Genomic DNA, 18,709 nt, shown 5'->3' on the forward strand with positions numbered 1-18,709 from the left:
CCAATCAATGATTAAATTATATGCACATAGTAACCAAGAGAGCGGGATGGCTGAAAACAGCGCTGCATGCTTATATCCCAGCACTTGGGAGGCAGAGACATGCAGAACACTACAAATTTGAGGCCAGAGGGGTTTGCATTGTAAGTTCTAGGTTAGGGAGACCTACACAGCAAGACCCTGTCTCAAAACAAACAAAAGTAAAGAGAGATGGGGAGAGGGAGAGAGGGTCGGGAAGACGGAAAGTTGTAATACTACTGGATAAAACAAGTTCGAATCTTGCCTCTACTTATATTCCTTCTGCGACCTCAAAAACCTGCCTCGGTTTCACAATATATCAAAAGTCTGACAACCATTGTCAATCAACGCGCTATTTAGCGGAATCAAAGGAAAACCTATCATTTTGGAGATCCCATTGGCGTCCTGTAGAAACCGGCCCCAATCAGGTACTGCCGCGCGGAGGCGTGGGGTATCTAGGGACTTGTAGTCCAGGCGGCGGAACTCGCAGTCCCGACAGGCACCGCGGTGGCCTCCGCTGAGCAACGTGGCTCGGCCGTCTGCGCCTGCGCAGGCAGGTGGGGCAAGATGGCTACCGAGCTAGGCATGCGGGTTGTCGGAACCCCACCCGGACTCTCGCTGGGAAGAGGGATGCGGGCCTTCCTGCTGCTGTTGTGGTTTGCAGCCCGTGGGGACGCGCTGTATTTCCACATTGGGGAGACAGAGAAGAAGTGCTTTATTGAGGAAATTCCGGACGAGACCATGGTCATCGGTGCGGGGGCGAAGGGGAGCGTTTGGGACAAGCCAATGGTCTTGGGGCTGGGGGATGCGAACTGTCTGGGGTAGCTGGCCTGGCTCTGCCCTGTTGGCAGCCAACCCCGCGCCTCATCGAGCTCCTCTCATCTTCCCTTTTCCTCCTGTCTGCAGGAAATTACCGGACGCAGCTATATGACAAACAGCGGGAGGAGTACCAGCCAGCCACCCCTGGGCTTGGCATGTTCGTGGAGGTAAAAGACCCGGAGGACAAGGTGAGCCGGCCTTTAGCCGCGTCGAGCAAGCTTCGGCACTTCTTTTTGTTAGTTTCCATATCTGGTCGAGTGAGGTAAACAGTTGGTGATGTGGAAAGATGTCGAGTTTTCACTACGAGCTTGGGCCGCGCGCCGTTGTTGGACAGGTAGCTGTTTTCAACTTCTCAGTGACTGCTGCAGGATTCCTCCAAGACATTTACTGGCCTTGAACCACTAACCTACCTTGTGAAATGGAAGTTCACTTCTCTTATACTAGTGACAAGTGGATTAATTGTAGTGACGGATATCAAAAAGTTGCTAATGCTAAAACTGTTGTTAAGACCGGAACTCCGTAAAACAGAGCACTTTCCAAAAAAGGAGTACCTTTTGATTTTGACAAATAATTTTTTAAAAACGAAAAACCAAGTAGTTTTTTTGTCAGCATCAGAATAGTTGTAGTAGTCAGTTATCATCACTATCCATCAAGGGCCTGGAGAGTTGGCTCAGTGACATTGAAGAGCACTTGCTGTTCTTGTACAGGACCTGAGTTCAGTTCGTAGCACCCACATAATGGCTCACACCCACTCATAGGCATGTGCATGGAGCATATATATACATGTAGGCAAAATCCATAAAGAAAAAAAAATCTTGCGACAAGGTGGGCGTGGTGGAGCATGCATTTAATCCCAGCCCCCAGGAGACAAAGGCGGGCAGACCATCTATTTCTGCACCGGCAAAGGATACATAATGAGATTCTGTCTGCACAGCAGCAACAGGAACAGTGAAGTGTCACAGAAAGAGTAGAGTCAAGTCCTTCCTGGCAGCAGTCGCTGGCTGGCCTGATGTCAGACCCTTCAACCCTGCTGGCAACTGCTGTTGAGGAACTTTGGCTCTTTTGGTGTTGTGACATCATTTGTGGTACTTAGAAGAGCCTTCATCCCATTTTTTTCCCCAGCCTCCCTACAGCATCACTAACTGAAACTCCTCCCCTGTCTCCAGGTCATCCTGGCCCGGCAATATGGCTCTGAGGGCAGGTTCACCTTTACCTCCCATACCCCTGGTGAGCACCAGATCTGTCTTCACTCAAATTCTACCAAATTCTCTCTCTTTGCTGGAGGCATGCTGGTAAGTACATCCGTGTGGGATTAAAGGCCAGCATAGCTTGGTCAAGGGACCAAGGCAGGGACTTTTGGTACTCTAAGTGGTGGGGTGAGTATTGGGTTTTGTGTCTTTTAAAGCCATTGGATTTCCAGTGGATATACAGGACAACAGTGACTGGTCAATTTGTATAGCTGTTCCTTAGGACCCTAATAATGTATTTTAATACAGTGCATACCTATCCTGCCACATACTTTATCATTTCTAGATTACTTGTAATTCCTAATGAAATTTTTGTGATATTTATCCATCTATATACCTATATCTCATTTATCTATCTCATATTGAATTTAGAGAACGACCAGAAAAGCCTCTGTACTTGGTACAAATATATGTATTTTTAAAGTATGTGTTTTTCCTTTTTGAAAGACTTTTGATCTGCAGAAGCCACACTTACAGAGAAAAAACTGCAAGCTTTAGTCAGAGCATGCGCCCAAACGTACTCTTTTTGCTTGTATGCCCGCAGCTCTGAGTGGGGTCTCACTATGTGAGCTGAATAAATAATGAAGGAAAGTAGAGGGCTCAGCTGCCAGTCAGGCATTCAAAGGCAGCGGCACTGCCTGACTCCCTTATCTCGCTTTTCCATCCCCAGAGAGTTCACCTTGACATCCAAGTGGGTGAGCATGCGAACGACTATGCAGAAATTGCTGCCAAAGACAAGCTGAGCGAGCTGCAGCTGAGAGTGCGACAGCTGGTGGAGCAAGTGGAGCAGATCCAAAAGGAGCAGAACTACCAGCGGGTGAGTGCTTGGCGGGGAGCGGCCAGCTTCTCAGAGGCACCGCTGGTCAGCCAGGACTTATAGGAAAGATTCAGTGTCGGACACCTGGGGACTTACCTATGGCAGAGTGCAGGTCTAAAAGGTGAGTGGCTGTTACAGAATCCATCATGTAGTTGAGCCACGCTAAATCACAGTCACACAGAGAAGAACAGCCTGGCAATTAATACCAGCACCTTGGGTGCTGTTTTAAAGGTCCTAGGTGCTGCCAGAACCAAGAGCCTCTAAAATATTTGTGACTAGAAACCAGACAGGTACCTTGAATGAATCTTAGGAAGTTGTGGGGCCATGACCCGTCTAAACAAGGAAAACTATAGTGCCTGCCAGGGCCTCCTTACAGAAAATGCGAACCTGAGTTTCTAGCACCCCACTCCGCCCCCAAGAGCTAAAGGTCTGGGGGTTTTGTTTGTTTTGAGTTTTTGAGATTGGATTTCTCTGTGTAGCCCTGGCTGTCCTGGAACTCGCTCTGTAGACCAGGCTGTTTTCGAATTTATAGAGATCCACCTGCCTCTGCCTCCCAAGTGCTGGTATTAAAGGCAAAGATCCAGATTTTTATGTGAAATTTTCCTGATTTTTTTTTTTTTCTCTGTGTAACATCCTTGACTGTCCTGGAACTCACTCTGTAGACTAGGCTGGCCTCAAACTCGGAGAGATCTGCCTTCCTCTGCCTCCCAAGTGCTGGGATTTAAGGAGTGTGCCACACTGCTTGGCAAATTTTCCTGATTTTTAAATGTTGACAAAATGCTGTGTGGTGACAGGCATGGTGGCACACACCTTTAATCTCAGCATTCTAGAGGCAGAAGTTGAACCAGTTGCAATTTGAGCCCAGCCTGGTCTGTATAATAAGTTCCAGGCCAGTCAGGGATATACAGTGAGACCACATCTTGAAAGAAGACAAATACAAGCAAAAACAACAACAACAACAAAAGTATTGTGTAAACTAAACAAAACATATCAAGCCCACCAGTTGGCAGTCTGAACATATGACGCATATGGTCTCGAAGCAGCAGATTGAGAGACCTGGACAGAAGTCCACACTAAGCACTCCAGGACACCTCTGTCCCTTGGGGTTGTCACCACCGCCTTACTTCTTCTCTAGGTGTCAGGAAGGGTCAAGTGAGGACTGTACCTGACAGATGAACAGACAGACTTAGGAGAAATGCATTAGTCTGCTGGCAGTCACCTGCCTGTTGATGCTGAAGGTAGTCCCTGCTGAGTGGGGGGCCTGGGACATCCTTGCAAGCTGGGAACCCAGTGGCTCTAGCAGTCCTGGACTAAGACTTGCTATCATTTCCCCGGCAGTGGCGGGAGGAGCGCTTCCGACAAACCAGTGAGAGCACCAACCAACGAGTGCTGTGGTGGTCCATCCTGCAAACGCTCATCCTTGTGGCCATTGGCGTCTGGCAGATGCGGCACCTCAAGAGTTTCTTTGAAGCCAAGAAGTTGGTGTAGCTGTCCCAAGCCTCACAGGCAGTCTTTCTTCCAGGCTCTTGGGAAGGACCTCCTGGACCCGGCTCCTCTGTGGGAGGAGGACTGGTTTCCAGCCGTAGATGCTCTGGAGGGAGAGGGACTGCGAGCATGCCCTCACTGCTCAGGCTCCAGCCGAGGACTGGACTTGGCTGACTAACGCTGAGCGGGGGTGGGGGGTGGAAAAAGCCCTCCCCACCTCCACCTCTGGACCTTTTGCAGTAATCACTCAGGAGCTGGTGATGCCCTTGGTGTCTTAGATTCTCAGTGTTACTGATCAGGGATGTGGGGCTGCTTTCTGGGGTAGGATTGGGAGGGAAGTGGGTGGGCCAGCAAGCAGATTTTCCTTCTGTCTTCCTTTGTTACGTGGGATTTTGAGCAGGTCAGGGTGCAGCAGTGCTCGTTATTCCAGGAACTTTGCTTTCCTTGCCTTTGGCGTAGACCAGCCTGCTGATCTAGGGTGTATGTGTGTTGGTTTAGGGGTGGGGTAGAGGGGTTGCAATGCAGGAAAGGGGCCCAGAGGTTGACTTGGGTGTCTTACAGGTTGTCCTTTCTGGGGTTTGAGCAACTGGTAACAAGCCAAGCAGAGACTTTGGTGCTGGTTGGAGACAGAGCCTGCACTTAGTTACTGAGTTTATTTTCAATGAATTTGGGTTTGTTACATTTGTTTCCCAATTTAAAAAAAAAAAAAGAGAAAAAAACTTGTCCTGTGTACAGTTAATTCTCAGTGGGTATGACAATACATGGACTTGCTGGGTGGTGGTAACGCACACCTTTTGAATTCAAGGCAACTTCATTTACAGAGTTCTGGGAGAGAGGGGGGGAGAGAGAAAGAGAGAGAAACCTCTTGCAATGGACACAGGCTCACTCTTCACCTGTGAATGTCATGCTCTCTATCCCTTGCATGTTTTCTTGTAGCAGGCGTATGGTCATGAGTTTGTCAAAACCATTAACAAATTGTGGGGTTGCTGCTATTTTTCTCTGAGTTTTTGAAAGGAAGACCCAGAAGTGCATTCTCACCATAATCATCTCAAGGATGTTCAATATCAACACGACATATAACTGAATGCTGTGATATAAAATAGGTTCATTTGGAAGTCAGCCCTGCCTTCAAGGTTGGCCACATCAGAGCTGAATGCTGAGTTTGTGGTGTAGGATGCAGAGTCACAGGGTGGGCAAGGGTTGTGTTGCTTGTGTCAGGGCCTAAGAGGGGAAAGAGTTGAAGACAATTGACTTCTCACCAATAGTGGAGATCTGTCCTGAAGCAATGTGCTTGAGATTGTAGATGGTGGGTGGAAAAGATGCAGACAAGCCACCCGATTAGCCTGCTCCTCAGTTCTTGTCTTCACAATGGAAACAGTGCCTGCTTGTAAGGACTGAATAAAAGGGTACAGTAGTAAAGAATTAAGGATAATGACTGCCTCGGCTGGGTGGTGGTAGAGCACGTCTTTAATCCCAGCAGGGAGGCTGAGATAGATCTCTGAGTTCAAGGCCAGCCAGGTCTACAAGAGCTAGTTCCAGGACAACAGGCTCCAAAGCTACAGAGAAACCCTGTCTCAAAAAACAAAAATTAATGACTGCCACAATGTAGGACTTAATAGATACTAAGTATTTATTAGAATATTAAATTTTGTTTGAAGAACAGAGGTCAAGTCCAGTAACTCTTTTCCCAGGCGAAAGCTGGCAATGGGTAATGGTGATGGAGTGGATATATTCACACAAAGACTGGGCAGACAGGGAGCTCGGTCTCCTGCTCATTGTTACAGTTCTCGTTAAATACTGGATAAAGCATTTATATAGTGGTGACTGTGCCAGGCCCTGCACCAAATCGGTTTACATTTTCTACAATGACCATACAGAATGAGAACAATTTGGGCTGGAGAGAGATGGCTCAGCGGTTAAGAGCACTGAGTGCTCTTCAGACGTCCTGAGTTCAATTGCCAGCATCCACAGGGCAGCTCACAACCATCTCGTAATGAGATCTGGTGCCCTCTTGCCCTGCAGGGACACATGCAGGCAGAACACTGTGTACATATACATAAATCTTTTTTTTAAAATAATTTATATCCCCAAGTGGTGAAACAGTTCTAGAAAAGCTGACTTGCCTCAGAGCATAGTTGAATTGTCAGAGAGGGCTTGAATTGCAATCAGGCAGTCTTCAGAGCTCAGCTCCTATTTGGTGAGTCTACAGAACCCAGCTCTGAATCCTGAACTGAATCTCCCGGTGCTCCAAGTTTATGTGCTTATTCTGCTGGGCTGACAGGAATGCTGCGATGCTGCCAGCTTTTCCCCTTATCCCAGAAGTGCTGATCTGGAGTACACGTCTAGTCCCAGCTGTGCTCAGCTCGTTTGGGGACCCTTGACCTGGATGAGGGGAGGAAGCTGCCTCTTGTGACATACAGCTGGTCCCTGCCTACAGTAAGAAGCTGAGACCCGCCGGCGTGTTTCTCCTGGCAGCAGAACCTTCCAGGCGGCGGCGCTGGGGTGCAGCCGGCCCGGCCGGAGGGACGGACCCGACGGACCGCGGGGCGGGGCGGAGGCGGAGACGCCGCGTAGGCCGGGCAGGCCGGGCGGCCGGGCTGGGAGAGAGAGGTCCATGTCCAGCCGTGTCTCCCCACGATGTTGCCCACCCGGAGGAAAGTGGTGCAGCTGCCCTGGGAGGACGGCAGGTGAGCGGCGGCGACCAGTTGGAACCGCGTCTTCTTGGGTGCCATTCTTTCCTGAACGCCGACAGAATCCAGAAGCCTGATGCGGTCGCGTCTGCGGTTCTGGGGGTCACCCTGAGGGTCTGCGGTTCTTGGGGAGGGCGTCATTGGCATTTTGGCATTGACTGCATGTCTCTCTTTATCTGCCAGCTTCCATTCCGCACGTGTGTCCCTCGGTTCCTGTGTCTCGGTTACTCTCTCTGTGTCTTCCTCTCTGCCTTATCTCTTTGTGTTTGTTCCTCTATCTAGTCCCTTTCTCCCATGTGGTGTGGTGTGGTATGGTATGGGGTGTGTGTGTGTGTGTGTGTGTGTGTGTGTATTTCTCTCATTGCTTCGTCTGTTTTCCTGAGGCACGCTGGTTCCGTTCACGTCTTACAGAGGATCTCTCTATGTTGTTGCACCGAGGGTCTTTATTTCTTTTCTGTCTGCTCCATCACATCCTTGTGACTTCAGATCCTACCTCCTTACTTCATGCTTCTTCATATTTTGCGGTTAGCCGGGAAGATCACACCAGACAGAAGCTTCCTATGTTCTCTGCGTGGTTGGTTGGCCATTGCCTGGCTTGTACTAGACACACCCATTAGTTCATTTCCTGTGCTGTTGTACTTGCCTGGGTCCAGCCTCGAGTGTTAGGTGGTGAGTCTGGCCCTACCTGATGAGTTTAAGATATTTCTCCCAGAAGCAGAATAGGGGAGGTGATTTCTCTGCTTAGATTTATAGGGACAATGTACTTCAGGCTTGAAATATGCTCCCCTCCCCCATCCTTCTTTACCAAAACACACCTTAGTGGATATTCATTTAATGAGTGATAAATTTAGTAGGTATTATAAGATTCGAGTTTAGTGGACACAATTTTTTTTTTTCAGATTTGGTGTTAAAATGTGACAGTAACATGGTGTCCAGAAACAGACCACTTAGTTTTTCTGACCTCAGTTTTCCATCTCTGAAATGAGGAATCATATTATCTACTTGGAAGGGTTCTTTGAAGTTTAATGAAGATCATATATGGAGGAAATAGAGGAGAATTTCCATTTTATGATCCGTTTCTTTTATTGTGTTCTTAGAAAAATAGATTGATGTCCATTCTGTGTTTTTGACACAGTGGCAAAGATCCACGCAACAAGTATAAAGTACTGTAGTAAATGGGTACTAGCTATTGAACAAGCCTGCTTGGGTTTGAAGCCAATTAATTAGCCCTAGGTTTTGATTGATAAAGAAGACCTGGGTGTGGGAGCACCTGGGACTGCAGTTCTGGAGACTGCCACCAGGTGGCATCAACAATATCTTCTCAATGTTCACTGTCATCAGCTTTATAGATAGACTTGGTACCCTTAATGGATTAGGCCTTTAGGGCACAGAGTGAGAGTCCCCTTGGGCACTGCAATCCTCGTAGAATGGGGAAGTTGGATTGAAGAAACATCCCGAGCAAGTGCATGAAGTGTCCAGTCCATGCCATACTCCTGGATAATGGCCATTGCTTATTCCCCCGAAGGAGGTCTGGTAACCATTGTCCCTCGTCCAAGTCTCAACCCCGTTCCCAGAAAGAGCTCAGAGTGCAAGAAAGACTCTGTAAAGGTTCCAGGCTTGTCAGACCTTTTGCAGGTCTGGACTCTACTGCTCCACAGTGGAAACCATCACCACAAGATGATGGGGGGTAAGTCAGAACGCCCGTGAGGGCTGTCCTACTGGGCAACCTCGCAGCTGCATGTGGGAGCTGGGCCTGGCTTCAGGGCTGCTGGCTTCCAGATTTGCACTTGTGTCTTTAGAGAGAAGGTAGGCGTGGACGTGGCTCCAGTGTGTGACTTAAAGCATGCTTGAACTGCTTCAACCCTTCCTTAACTCTTCGCTCCCTGACTGGTCCTGAGCCATAGAGAAGAATATGACACGTGCTGAAAGTAGGCTCATGCAGCTCACCACACATCAGCGATGTAAAGAAGGAAGTGCGAGGTACCCTAGCAACACAAAGCAGGGAACTTGGGAACTTGGTGGGGGCAGTGATGGCCATGACATGGATCTTTGGCCTTGAAAGATTGCTAGGGTACCGATTCACGATTAAAATAAGGGGGTGTCAAGTAGGAGAAGCAGGTGGGGTGAGAAGGGACTGGAGCAGGAAGGAATGTGGCAAGTGGAAAGGGCCCTTGTCACTCAGGGTGAGCAGGAATGCTTGTGGAAAATGGAGAGGTGACAAAAGTCACAGGCACTTTGTCAGAGGAGTCTGACTGCCAGACAAGGACCTTTACCTTGTAAACGGAGGCTGGACAGATTGAAAGTGAAGAACAGGGCAATGACCAGGAGTCAAGATGATTGCAGGAGAATTTTGGAGGTAGAGTCCAAGATCTGATATCCGGCCAGGTGGTGGTGGCACACACCTTTAATCCAAGCATTCAGGAAACAGAGGCAGACAGACAGATCTCTGTGATTCTGAGACCAGCCTGGGCTACAGAGTGAGTTCTAGGATAGCCAGGGCTACACAGAAAAACCTTGTCTCAAAAAAACCAACCCTGCGCCCCCCAAAGACTTGATAACCAATTCCTGACTCTTAACCTCTGAACTATCTTTCCAGCAAAGATTTATTTTTTTATTTGTTCCAATTCCTGACTCTTGGAGATTATAAAGTAGATTTCTTTACTGGTCATGTGGGCAGGAAGGCAGGAGCAACTGTAGAGGGAGCTTCCTTCTTAGATTTCTCAGAGCCATTCCTGGTATTCTCAGGAACTTCCAGAGAAGGCAGAGGTGAATTCCACCTTTTCTTTTTTTGCTTCTTTGTTTTGTCTGTTTTTGAGACAGTGTCACTATGTAACCCAGTTTGACCTGGAACTGGAAATGCACTGTGGCCACCATGCAAGGCTTCCCACCTGTTGTGTTGTAACTGTTACACTGAAGGGCAGTTTCCCAGAGTCGCCCAGTGTCTGAGATAGTCAGCTGTGTGCCCAGTTTCTGACACAGCCCTGTCCTCTATCTTTATCTCCCGTCCTATGGGCTACCCAGTGGTCTTCCACTTATCCCTTTGTACCTTACATCGGGCAGTTTTGAGCTTCTTAGACTAAATGTTGGCCATTTTGCCTGGGGCTTATGTCAGCACACACGCCTTTTGGGGGCTTTCTGGGTACCTTAGCAGCACGTTTGGAAATCAGTGGATTGAATCTTTCTAAACTGGAACCCCTGCCATTGGCTAAGGACCTCAAGACACTGCCCTAGGGAGAACACGTATGGCACAGCACGGTGAGCGTGTCCTTTCCCCTGAGCACTCTGACTGGAGTCCTCAGAGTATGAGAAGTCACGGGAGAACTAGGGTAACTGTAAATGGTCTGAGAGTGTCCTGGGGTGGTGGTGGGGGAGTCAGAGCCCGCTCCTACAAAGTCAGCTAGGTTGGGGGGATATTAAGGCAAAGGAAATGTCAGATGAAAGAAACTGAGACAGAAAATACAGCATAGAATCGGGAGGTCTGTTTGGTCATGTCAAAACAGCCCAGAGTTTGTTTCAGAACTTGCTTATATACAAAAGCAGAAGAAAGCACGCACAGTCAGTCAGTATCTAACCACGAGATTCCTGGCCTTGAGTGAGCGGCCTCCTAACTAACACATGCTTGCTGCTCGGAAGCAGCCTTGCTTTCTATCTTGATGTTCCTGAGGTTTGGTGGCAGCAGTAGTCTTTCTGCTAGATAGAGTGTTCTTTTTCATGGGCAGAATGCTCTTTCCCATGGGCTAACTCAGAAGTTTCTCACAGTCCTCAAGGTTACTGGAAAAAGCAGGACAGGCAAGCTTGACCTCAAATGACTTATAAGTCAGAACTGACTCCAGATGGAAACTGAGTTGCACGTGGGTTACCACAGGACGGTAGCACAGGCTAGACCTACAGAGGTAAATGGTCTGAAAGTGTCCCAGGGATAGCACAGGCTGGGCTTACAGAGGTGAATGGGCTGATCATAATTGGTAATAGCATGAGCAAAAACATTAAACATTGCTTCTGCACTAATTGCCAGGTATTTAGGGAAGGCTAGTCATTTGGCCTTAGAGAAGAAGGCCAGAGAAAGGGCCTTGGAAGGATCTTAGCTGGCCTGTCCTCCTGACCTCCTTCCTGCTCTTATCCTAGGGCCCGGCTGCTTCCTGGAGGCCTCCGGCGGAAGTGCTCCATCTTCCACCTCTTCATTGCCTTTCTCCTGTTGGTCTTCTTCTCCCTGCTCTGGCTGCAGCTCAGCTGCTCTGGAGACATGGCCCAGGTGACCAGGGGACAAGGGCAGGAGACCTCGGGCCCACCTCGGGCTTGCCCTCCAGAGCCGCCCCCTGAGCACTGGGAAGAGGATGCATCTTGGGGACCTCACCGCTTGGCAGTGCTGGTACCCTTCCGGGAACGCTTTGAGGAGCTCCTGGTCTTTGTGCCCCACATGCACCGCTTCCTAAGCAAGAAAAAGATCCAGCACCACATCTATGTGCTCAACCAGGTGGATCATTTCAGGTGAGGACCGGTCCCTGAGCCAGCGCCACTGGTCCCAGTGCCTCTCCTTGCCCATGGCTTAGTGCTTGTTCCTGTTGCTCAGTGGGCTCAGGCCTGTGAGGGGCTACTGGGAGGAAAGGCCCGATGGTGGGAGGAGATCAGCCCCTTCCCCTGGGTATAGTGGGAGCCTTTGGGGTGGGCCCAGATCAGAAGATGTCTTCTCCAGGAAGATCACTGTATGTGGAATAAGTTGTATAAGGCCACAAGAGGGAGCAATGAGTTCCTGGAGGAGCACTTTCCTCAGCCCCTTCCATCCCCACTCACCTCCCAGCAAGCCTTGTCCCAGTCCTCTCTGGGACTGTCTCTCCCTCTCTGCTCCTCCAGGTCAGTGCTCTAGCCACAGGGCCTCTTCTACAGAGTCTGCTCTTCTCTTTTGGTGATTCCTGTCATCATGTGAGCACATAAATGTACAGAGATAATATGCCCAAGTGGGAGTGGGGAGGCAAGGAGCTTGCCACCAAGCCTGATGAATCCACACGGTGGTAGAAGGTCTGACTCTCACAAGCTGTCCTTTGACCTCCACCACTCTGGGACTTGGATAATATACTCAATTATACTCAATTAATATTTTAAAAGGAAGGATCCAGGAATGGTGTTATACTCCTTTAATCCCAACACTGGGGATTCAGAGACTGGTGGGTCTCTGGGAGTTTAAAGCTAGCTACATATCCAGTTCCAGGACAGCCAGGGCTACACAGCACAGTGAGACCCTGTCTTGAGAGAGAGAGAGAGAGAGAGAGAGAGAGAGAGAGAGAGAGAGAGAGAGAGAGAGAGAGAGAGAGAGAGAGAGAGAGAGAGACAGAGAGAGAAGAAAAAGAAGGGGAAAAGGCTTCTCTGTCTGACACCCCCGCCCCATTGCTTTATTCCTTTCCCTTTCTTCAAGGCTCTCTCTTGTCTCTCATGACAGTTTCTCAGCCAGGTGGTGGTTGTGCACACCTTTAATCCCAGCACTCAGGAGGCAGAGAGTGCCCACTTCCCCTTCCCATTCCCTTCCACCCTATTTGACTTGCTTCTTCCTATCCAAAGGCCCTTGAGAACAGGGATTTGTTTCCCAATGCTATTTCTTCCATTATGGGTTTGAACAGTTGCGGGCATATGCTAGGTGTTCTATAAACACTTGTGCAGCAAGCAGAAGGGACAGTGCCCCTATCGTGATGTCAGTGTTGGGTGGTGATAGAGAGAAACTCTGATGCACAGTGAGGGCTAGAGCTAGGTCGATGACCAAGCTGGCTTCCTCTCCCTGGCATCATTTATCTTGTGTAGGTTCAACCGGGCGGCACTCATCAATGTGGGCTTCCTGGAGAGCAGCAACAGCACAGACTACATTGCCATGCATGACGTGGATCTGCTTCCTCTCAATGAGGAGCTGGATTATGGCTTCCCGGAGGCTGGGCCCTTCCACGTGGCCTCCCCAGAGCTCCACCCTCTCTACCACTACAAGACCTATGTAGGCGGCATCCTGCTGCTCTCCAAGCAGCACTACCAGCTGGTGAGGCCCAGCCCTACCTGCTCTACTCATTTGCTGGGGACCTTCCACCCTGGGTCTAGGCAGTTGTTGGGGTAGAGCAGCCTTCCTGGGGCCTAGCAGATCGAGTCTTGCCTGAGCCTGACAGGGGACTCAGAGACATGAGGGAGGACAGGAGCGAGCACATTAGCCAGGGAGAGCTCTGCTGTGACCACAGAAGCCCCCGTGCCCGCTGGCCACAGAGAGCTGGTGATGTGATGACGGCAGTGTCACCTGGCCCTCCTTTCTCTTTACACGCCACTACTTTACATCTCTCTCATATGAGAAGGCTGTGTCGCTAGGGCCTGTGAAATGTGGCCCTGCTGGTGGGAGATGGAGCTTCTCCTCCTCAGAAGTCTAGACAGGTGTCCCAAACTAAAGCATACTGGTTCTTGATGGGACCCAGGGACACTCGGGTGAGAAGATTGGAGTGACTGTTCTCTGTCCTCCATGGCTGCAATCCCTGAGCAGATGCTAATCAGGGTTGCCCCTCAGACACACAGGAAAGACCTGGGCAGAGCCACCTCAGGAGAACGGCTCTGAGAGGAAGGCAGAAGCCATAGCAGTTGGCATTTTTGCCCCCTGAAGGGAGCTGGCTCTCGAGATATTTATCACATATAAGTTCAAGGCCCTGTGAGGAGCGGGGAGGGCCTAAGATGTGCTGACCCTTGCGTTCAGCCTCACGTCCCCATTGCCGAGTAAAGGGACCGGCCAGCGCCCTGTATCATTCAGAACAGTCAGGGCAGGAAGAAGGGGGAGCCTGGCTGGCTGGGCTCAGGCTTGATTCTCCTGAGCAGTAAGAGACTAAAGTGCACCCCTGGGAGGAGGGGCATATGACAGACACTGCCTGTCTTTGTGTCAGTGCAATGGGATGTCCAACCGCTTCTGGGGCTGGGGCCGAGAGGATGATGAATTCTACCGGCGCATCAAGGGAGCTGGCCTCCAGGTAAGGCTCCTCCCACGCTGCCTGGCCCTGGGCTACATGGCTGTCCCGAGGGTCCCTTTCCTTGTTGCATCTTGGGGTTTGCAGTTGGTTGTCCTGGTTCTGATCCCTGCTTTCATGCTGACTTGCAGGGCTCTCTGCCAGAGACTCCTGTCCTGCGGGATGGGATCCCAGAAGAGTTAGTGGTAAGGGCCAAGATGACATGACAAGAGAGGCAACCTGATCCCTACTTCCTTTGTTTTCCTTAGCTTTTCCGCCCCTCAGGAATCACAACTGGGTACCAGACATTTCGCCATTTGCATGACCCAGCCTGGCGGAAGAGGGACCAGAAACGCATTGCGGCTCAGAAACAGGTGCTGGCCAGGCTCCTAGTGGTGGGGGGGGGACGGGTAGGAGCTAGTAGGCCTTATCTTTTCACCGAGCTCCCCTTTGGCCCAAACGATGCCATCCTTCCATTGATGGGCATTCGTTGTGGGCACCTTGTCCTGCTTGGTGGCTGCTGTGTGCATCTGGGCCCTGTGGATCAGCCCAGACCTGATCCATATAGACTGGGTAGGAAGGGTTAACTAAAGGTGCAGCCTCCTATAAACTGGGTGGGAAGGGTTAACTAAAGGTGCCAGCCTCCCTTTCTGGGAGGTATATAGTCCCATAGAAAAGTCTGAGTTTTCCTTACTGATGGGTGCAGGCTTGGATAAGATAGCAGCTTTGGGCTCTTCTCTTTCAATGGAGATGGGCGAACAGTTGGTACCATGAAGCGTGAGTTCATGTTCTTTCCTTCTCTTCTTCCCAGGAACAATTCAAGGTGGACCGGGAGGGCGGCCTGAACACTGTGAAGTACCGGGTGGATTCCCGCACAGCGCTGTCTGTAGGAGGGGCCCCCTGCACTGTCCTCAACATCATGTTGGATTGTGACAAGGCAGCCACCCCATGGTGCATATTTGGCTGAACTGGCTGAACAGTAAGGAAGCCTGTGCTTCCAGACCTCAGTGCTGCTCAAGCTCAGGAAACCTCAGGCCTTAGGCCCAGCTCGAGAGGATGCTGAGTGACCTGAAGGACTAGCCAGTCAGCCTCGTATCTACAGCCACCTGGGCCAGCTCCCTCCATAGCTACAGCCACCTAGCCCCAGCCAGGCTCAAAACAGGACACAGGGAGTTCCTGGGATGCTGCTGGAAAATCATCGGAGAGGTTGGAGGTGTGACTTGACGGGGATTCTCCGCCCAGCCTTCCTGCCCACCCTGCTCTTCCTGCCCACCCACGCTGAGGCCTGAGGCCAAGAAAGATGGCTGGGGCTGTCCTAGCCCTTCTGTTCCTTTGGAAGAGCAGCCTCACACGGATGTAGTCAGCAGCCACGGGGCCAGTGTGTATGGCAGTTTCTATTAGGCTTAGAACTTCAGAAGGCAGAATATCGCCCGAGCAAAGGAGCAGCTAATACTAGCGTTAGCTGGTTGTCACCCCTGCAGAAACGTGGTTGGGGTGGGCTGTCTGTGCCACCAGATCTCACTTTTCAAACGAAACTAGAATCCTGGGTTCTTATGCAGAATTTTCTGATTTTTAAATGGTAGAAGCTAACTAAAACTTTCAAAAGCTATGGCAGGCCAAACAAAATGTTTTGTGGACCACTGGTTTGTCACCTTTGTTGACCAGATGGAGTGCAAAAGATGACACTGTAAAGATTTTTCGGCCCGATAAGCCTTTTTGCCAATGCGATAGTCCAAATCAGACCAAATCAAACCAAATTAGAAAAAGCCCAGGTTTACTGTTTGCCAGCGCTCCTGGGTGGCCCTCCAGGAGGGAGAAGGAGAACCGGAAAGACCACATGTTCTTTGGGGGGGGCTGTAAATAGCCTGTGGGTGTGGTCTTGACCCTCTCTGTGGAGGGGGGGCCACCATTTGGCGAGCTTTCTCGGAGGTGGGGTCTGGATTGTGGCAACTCCCAGGGGAGGGGACTTGGGATGGATTTTCCACCAAACATTCCAAAATGGATGCCAGGGGCTGGGGTGACGCTTTCAACCAAACATCCCAGACTCCTTGGATAAAGGGGTGCTAGGGAGCTGAGGTGACGCATCTAATCAGACAGACACCTTTCACTTATACACGGGCAGGGAGCTGGACTGGGGCAGGGATGAAGGTGGCAGGTGTAGGTGGGAAGAAAAGAAGAGCTCGCTTTACCCTGGGATGGCGAGTCACTTCTGTCTGCTTGCTGCTTCATACTGCCTTCCTGGGAAGAAAGGTGACTGGGGAGGCAGGAGTGCCAACCCTGGCTGGGAGTGGACAGGACAGCCCAGAGAGCACCATGTTCCATGAGGTGGGTGAAACTGAGGAGACATTGCAGAATCCCTAGAGCATTTTGCCTGGAATGAAGGGTGTGTGCTGAGTTAGAGCGTGGGATTGGGGAGCAGTGGTCTGGGAGGAAACCTAGTGTTAACCCCACTAGGAGAGAACGAGACAGCTACCATAAGTTTTTGAGCCTAATTTGAGGCCAGCTTTATTAAATGCTGGCCAGGACAGTGGACACTGGCCAGGTCCATACTTGGGAATCACAGAGTATGGCACAGGATTACATTTTTTGCTTATAAAGACAAAACCTACAAGGCTTCGTCCAATCACGGGCAAGCACACATCCTGTGCAGTTGGGGCACCAAGCTTGTTTACTGAAGTGATATTGTGCGGCTTGTTATCTTAGGGGAACAGCTTTCCAGGAAGTAATCTGTCCTTGGGCAAGTGGGGCTTGCAGGTTAGAGGCATTTCTGTTTTCGAGATCTCTTAAGCACAGTAATTTAGACTTAAAACATTAGCTGTCACACCCAGCACCAGCAGAGGAGGAAATGAGTGGTCCCATGATGCAGTCCTCTAGCAAGGTGTGCTTCACACTGGGAGTGGGAGCTAGAGGGGCATTTGGTGCAGTTAAGGTGGTTGGTTTAACATTGGGACACCCAAAGGGCTGTGTAAAGAAGGGGCTGCATTCCAGTTGAGAGGGTAGAATCCACAGCTTCGGATCAAAGACTTTGGATGATTTCAGGCCTATGTGCAGTTGGGAAGAATGCTTGTGTACTGCACAACCTGATTTCAGCCTTGGGGGGGGGGGGTGTTGGTGTGTGAAGCTTCAGGCTCCAAAGTCTAATTTGGGGTCATTGTGATTCTAAGTTGAGGCTGCCAGGAACTGAGCCTCACCCACAGCAGTGAGCCATGCCTGCCTGGCTTACAGTACAGGCTGTGGAGACAGAGAGGCCTTGCCTCTGAGCTCTGGTCTTCTCAGCTTGGGTCTGTGTGACCTGGGTAATGACTCACACCCCTTGGGGATGTGACAGCAAAGCCCTCAGTTCTGCATCTACCTGGTATGTAGAAGTAACTGAAAAGGTGAGGGTCCTATCTATCTGTACCCGTGGAAGAAAGGCCAAGATGATGCTCTCTCTGCTCCACAGTCCCTGTGGCTACTGTCATCACCATTATGCTGGTGGGCACCCGCCCATCTGCAGCCTCCCTTCCTTGCTCCCAATTCTCTCCCATTCCTGCAGGATGGAAGTGTTGAACCCTGGTAGGCCAGGGGTGAAGCAGGTGACAGTCTGCCTCTGTTTTCTCTGCCACTTTATGCACTGGACCCAGCTAACATTCCTACCTTGTTACTGGGGATGCGGATAAAATGTACCAGGACATAAGCTTGCCTGGCCAGTGTGGGTGGGAGAGCAATCACCACTTCTCTACCTCTGTTAGGGTTTTCTAGCGGAACAGAACTGATAGAATGAATCCATATATATTAAACAAGGATTTACTAGAGTGGCTTATAGGCTGTGATCCAGCTAGTCCAAAAATGGCTGTCTCTGGAGAATCTGATAGTTGTTCAGTCTGTTGGGATTCCAAAGAAGTAGGTTCTAATATCAGTGAAGGAGTGCCGCAGCAGCAGGATGATGAACTTTCCACCATGAGTGAGGGCAAGCAGGCAAAAAGCAAAGCGTGCTTCTTCCATGCCCTTTTATGTCGGCTGCCATAAGAATTTGTGGCTGTGATTCGGGGTGCACCTTCCTGCTTCAAATCTGCAAAGTCCTCACAGGAGTGGCCAATCACTGGATTTTAGTTAATTCCAGATGCAGTCAATTTGGTAACCAAGAATGGTCATCATACTACCTAAGAGCTAAGTGTTTATTTCTGTATTGATGTCAAAGCAGGGACATACAGAGGCAAGGAGTTTACCTGACTCACAGGTGACAAATGCTAGGGCTTGGGATGGGACTTCATGGTCTCTACTCCACTCCAGAGCTTACATGACAAGTGCCCCAGTCTCCTGTCCTTGAGGACTTCCTGCCTTCTCGGTGGGAGAGGGCCCACAGGGAGGGCTGCCACATTGGGATGAAAGCTGGCCACAGGAGATGCAGAGTATTGAGCCCCACGGCTCTTCTGTCCCAAGATGATTGATTTGACCAGCAGGGAGGTCCCTTGAGCTGACAGCCTGCCCAGAGCACTGCACAGTGGTGGCTAACAAACCTGGGGAAGGCTTGCTGGTGGAGTGGGAGTTGGCAGAATGAGGAAAGCTTCTAGAGGAATCTACAGGCACAAAGGGGCTGGAGAGAGTACTGGGCCTGGGCGCAAGAGCTGAGGAGAGGTTCTTTCCAGCCCCCAGTCCCTACCCCCACCCAGCGTCAGGGAGATGGGCAGAGGGAAGGCTTTA

At 50.4% G+C, this 18,709-nt stretch overlaps 2 protein-coding genes across 3 annotated transcripts; both read left to right on the plus strand.

Moving 5' to 3' along the window:
- Positions 1–554: 554 nt before the first annotated feature.
- Tmed9 (transmembrane p24 trafficking protein 9) lies at positions 555–5,105 on the plus strand. The gene is made up of 5 exons (XM_038333385.1): positions 555–766; positions 922–1,022; positions 2,001–2,126; positions 2,752–2,898; positions 4,237–5,105. The coding sequence occupies exons 1-5, from the start codon at positions 583–585 to the stop codon at positions 4,384–4,386; spliced, it is 708 nt and encodes a 235-aa protein (XP_038189313.1). The 5' UTR covers positions 555–582; the 3' UTR covers positions 4,387–5,105.
- A 1,830-nt stretch (positions 5,106–6,935) lies between these two features.
- On the plus strand, positions 6,936–15,736 carry B4galt7 (beta-1,4-galactosyltransferase 7). 2 transcript variants are annotated; one of them, XM_038335193.1, is made up of 6 exons: positions 6,936–7,070; positions 11,199–11,561; positions 12,864–13,089; positions 13,967–14,050; positions 14,296–14,400; positions 14,838–15,736. In XM_038335193.1, exons 1-6 carry the CDS (start codon positions 7,021–7,023, stop codon positions 14,991–14,993), a joined length of 984 nt encoding a protein of 327 aa, XP_038191121.1. In that variant the 5' UTR covers positions 6,936–7,020; the 3' UTR covers positions 14,994–15,736. The 2 variants fall into 2 exon arrangements, with proteins under 2 accessions (XP_038191121.1, XP_038191122.1); XM_038335194.1 differs by lacking the exon at positions 13,967–14,050.
- Positions 15,737–18,709: the final 2,973 nt, after the last annotated feature.

The sequence above is a fragment of the Arvicola amphibius genome, chromosome 6 (genome assembly GCF_903992535.2).
Source record: "Arvicola amphibius chromosome 6, mArvAmp1.2, whole genome shotgun sequence".
Lineage (NCBI taxonomy): Eukaryota > Metazoa > Chordata > Mammalia > Rodentia > Cricetidae > Arvicola > Arvicola amphibius.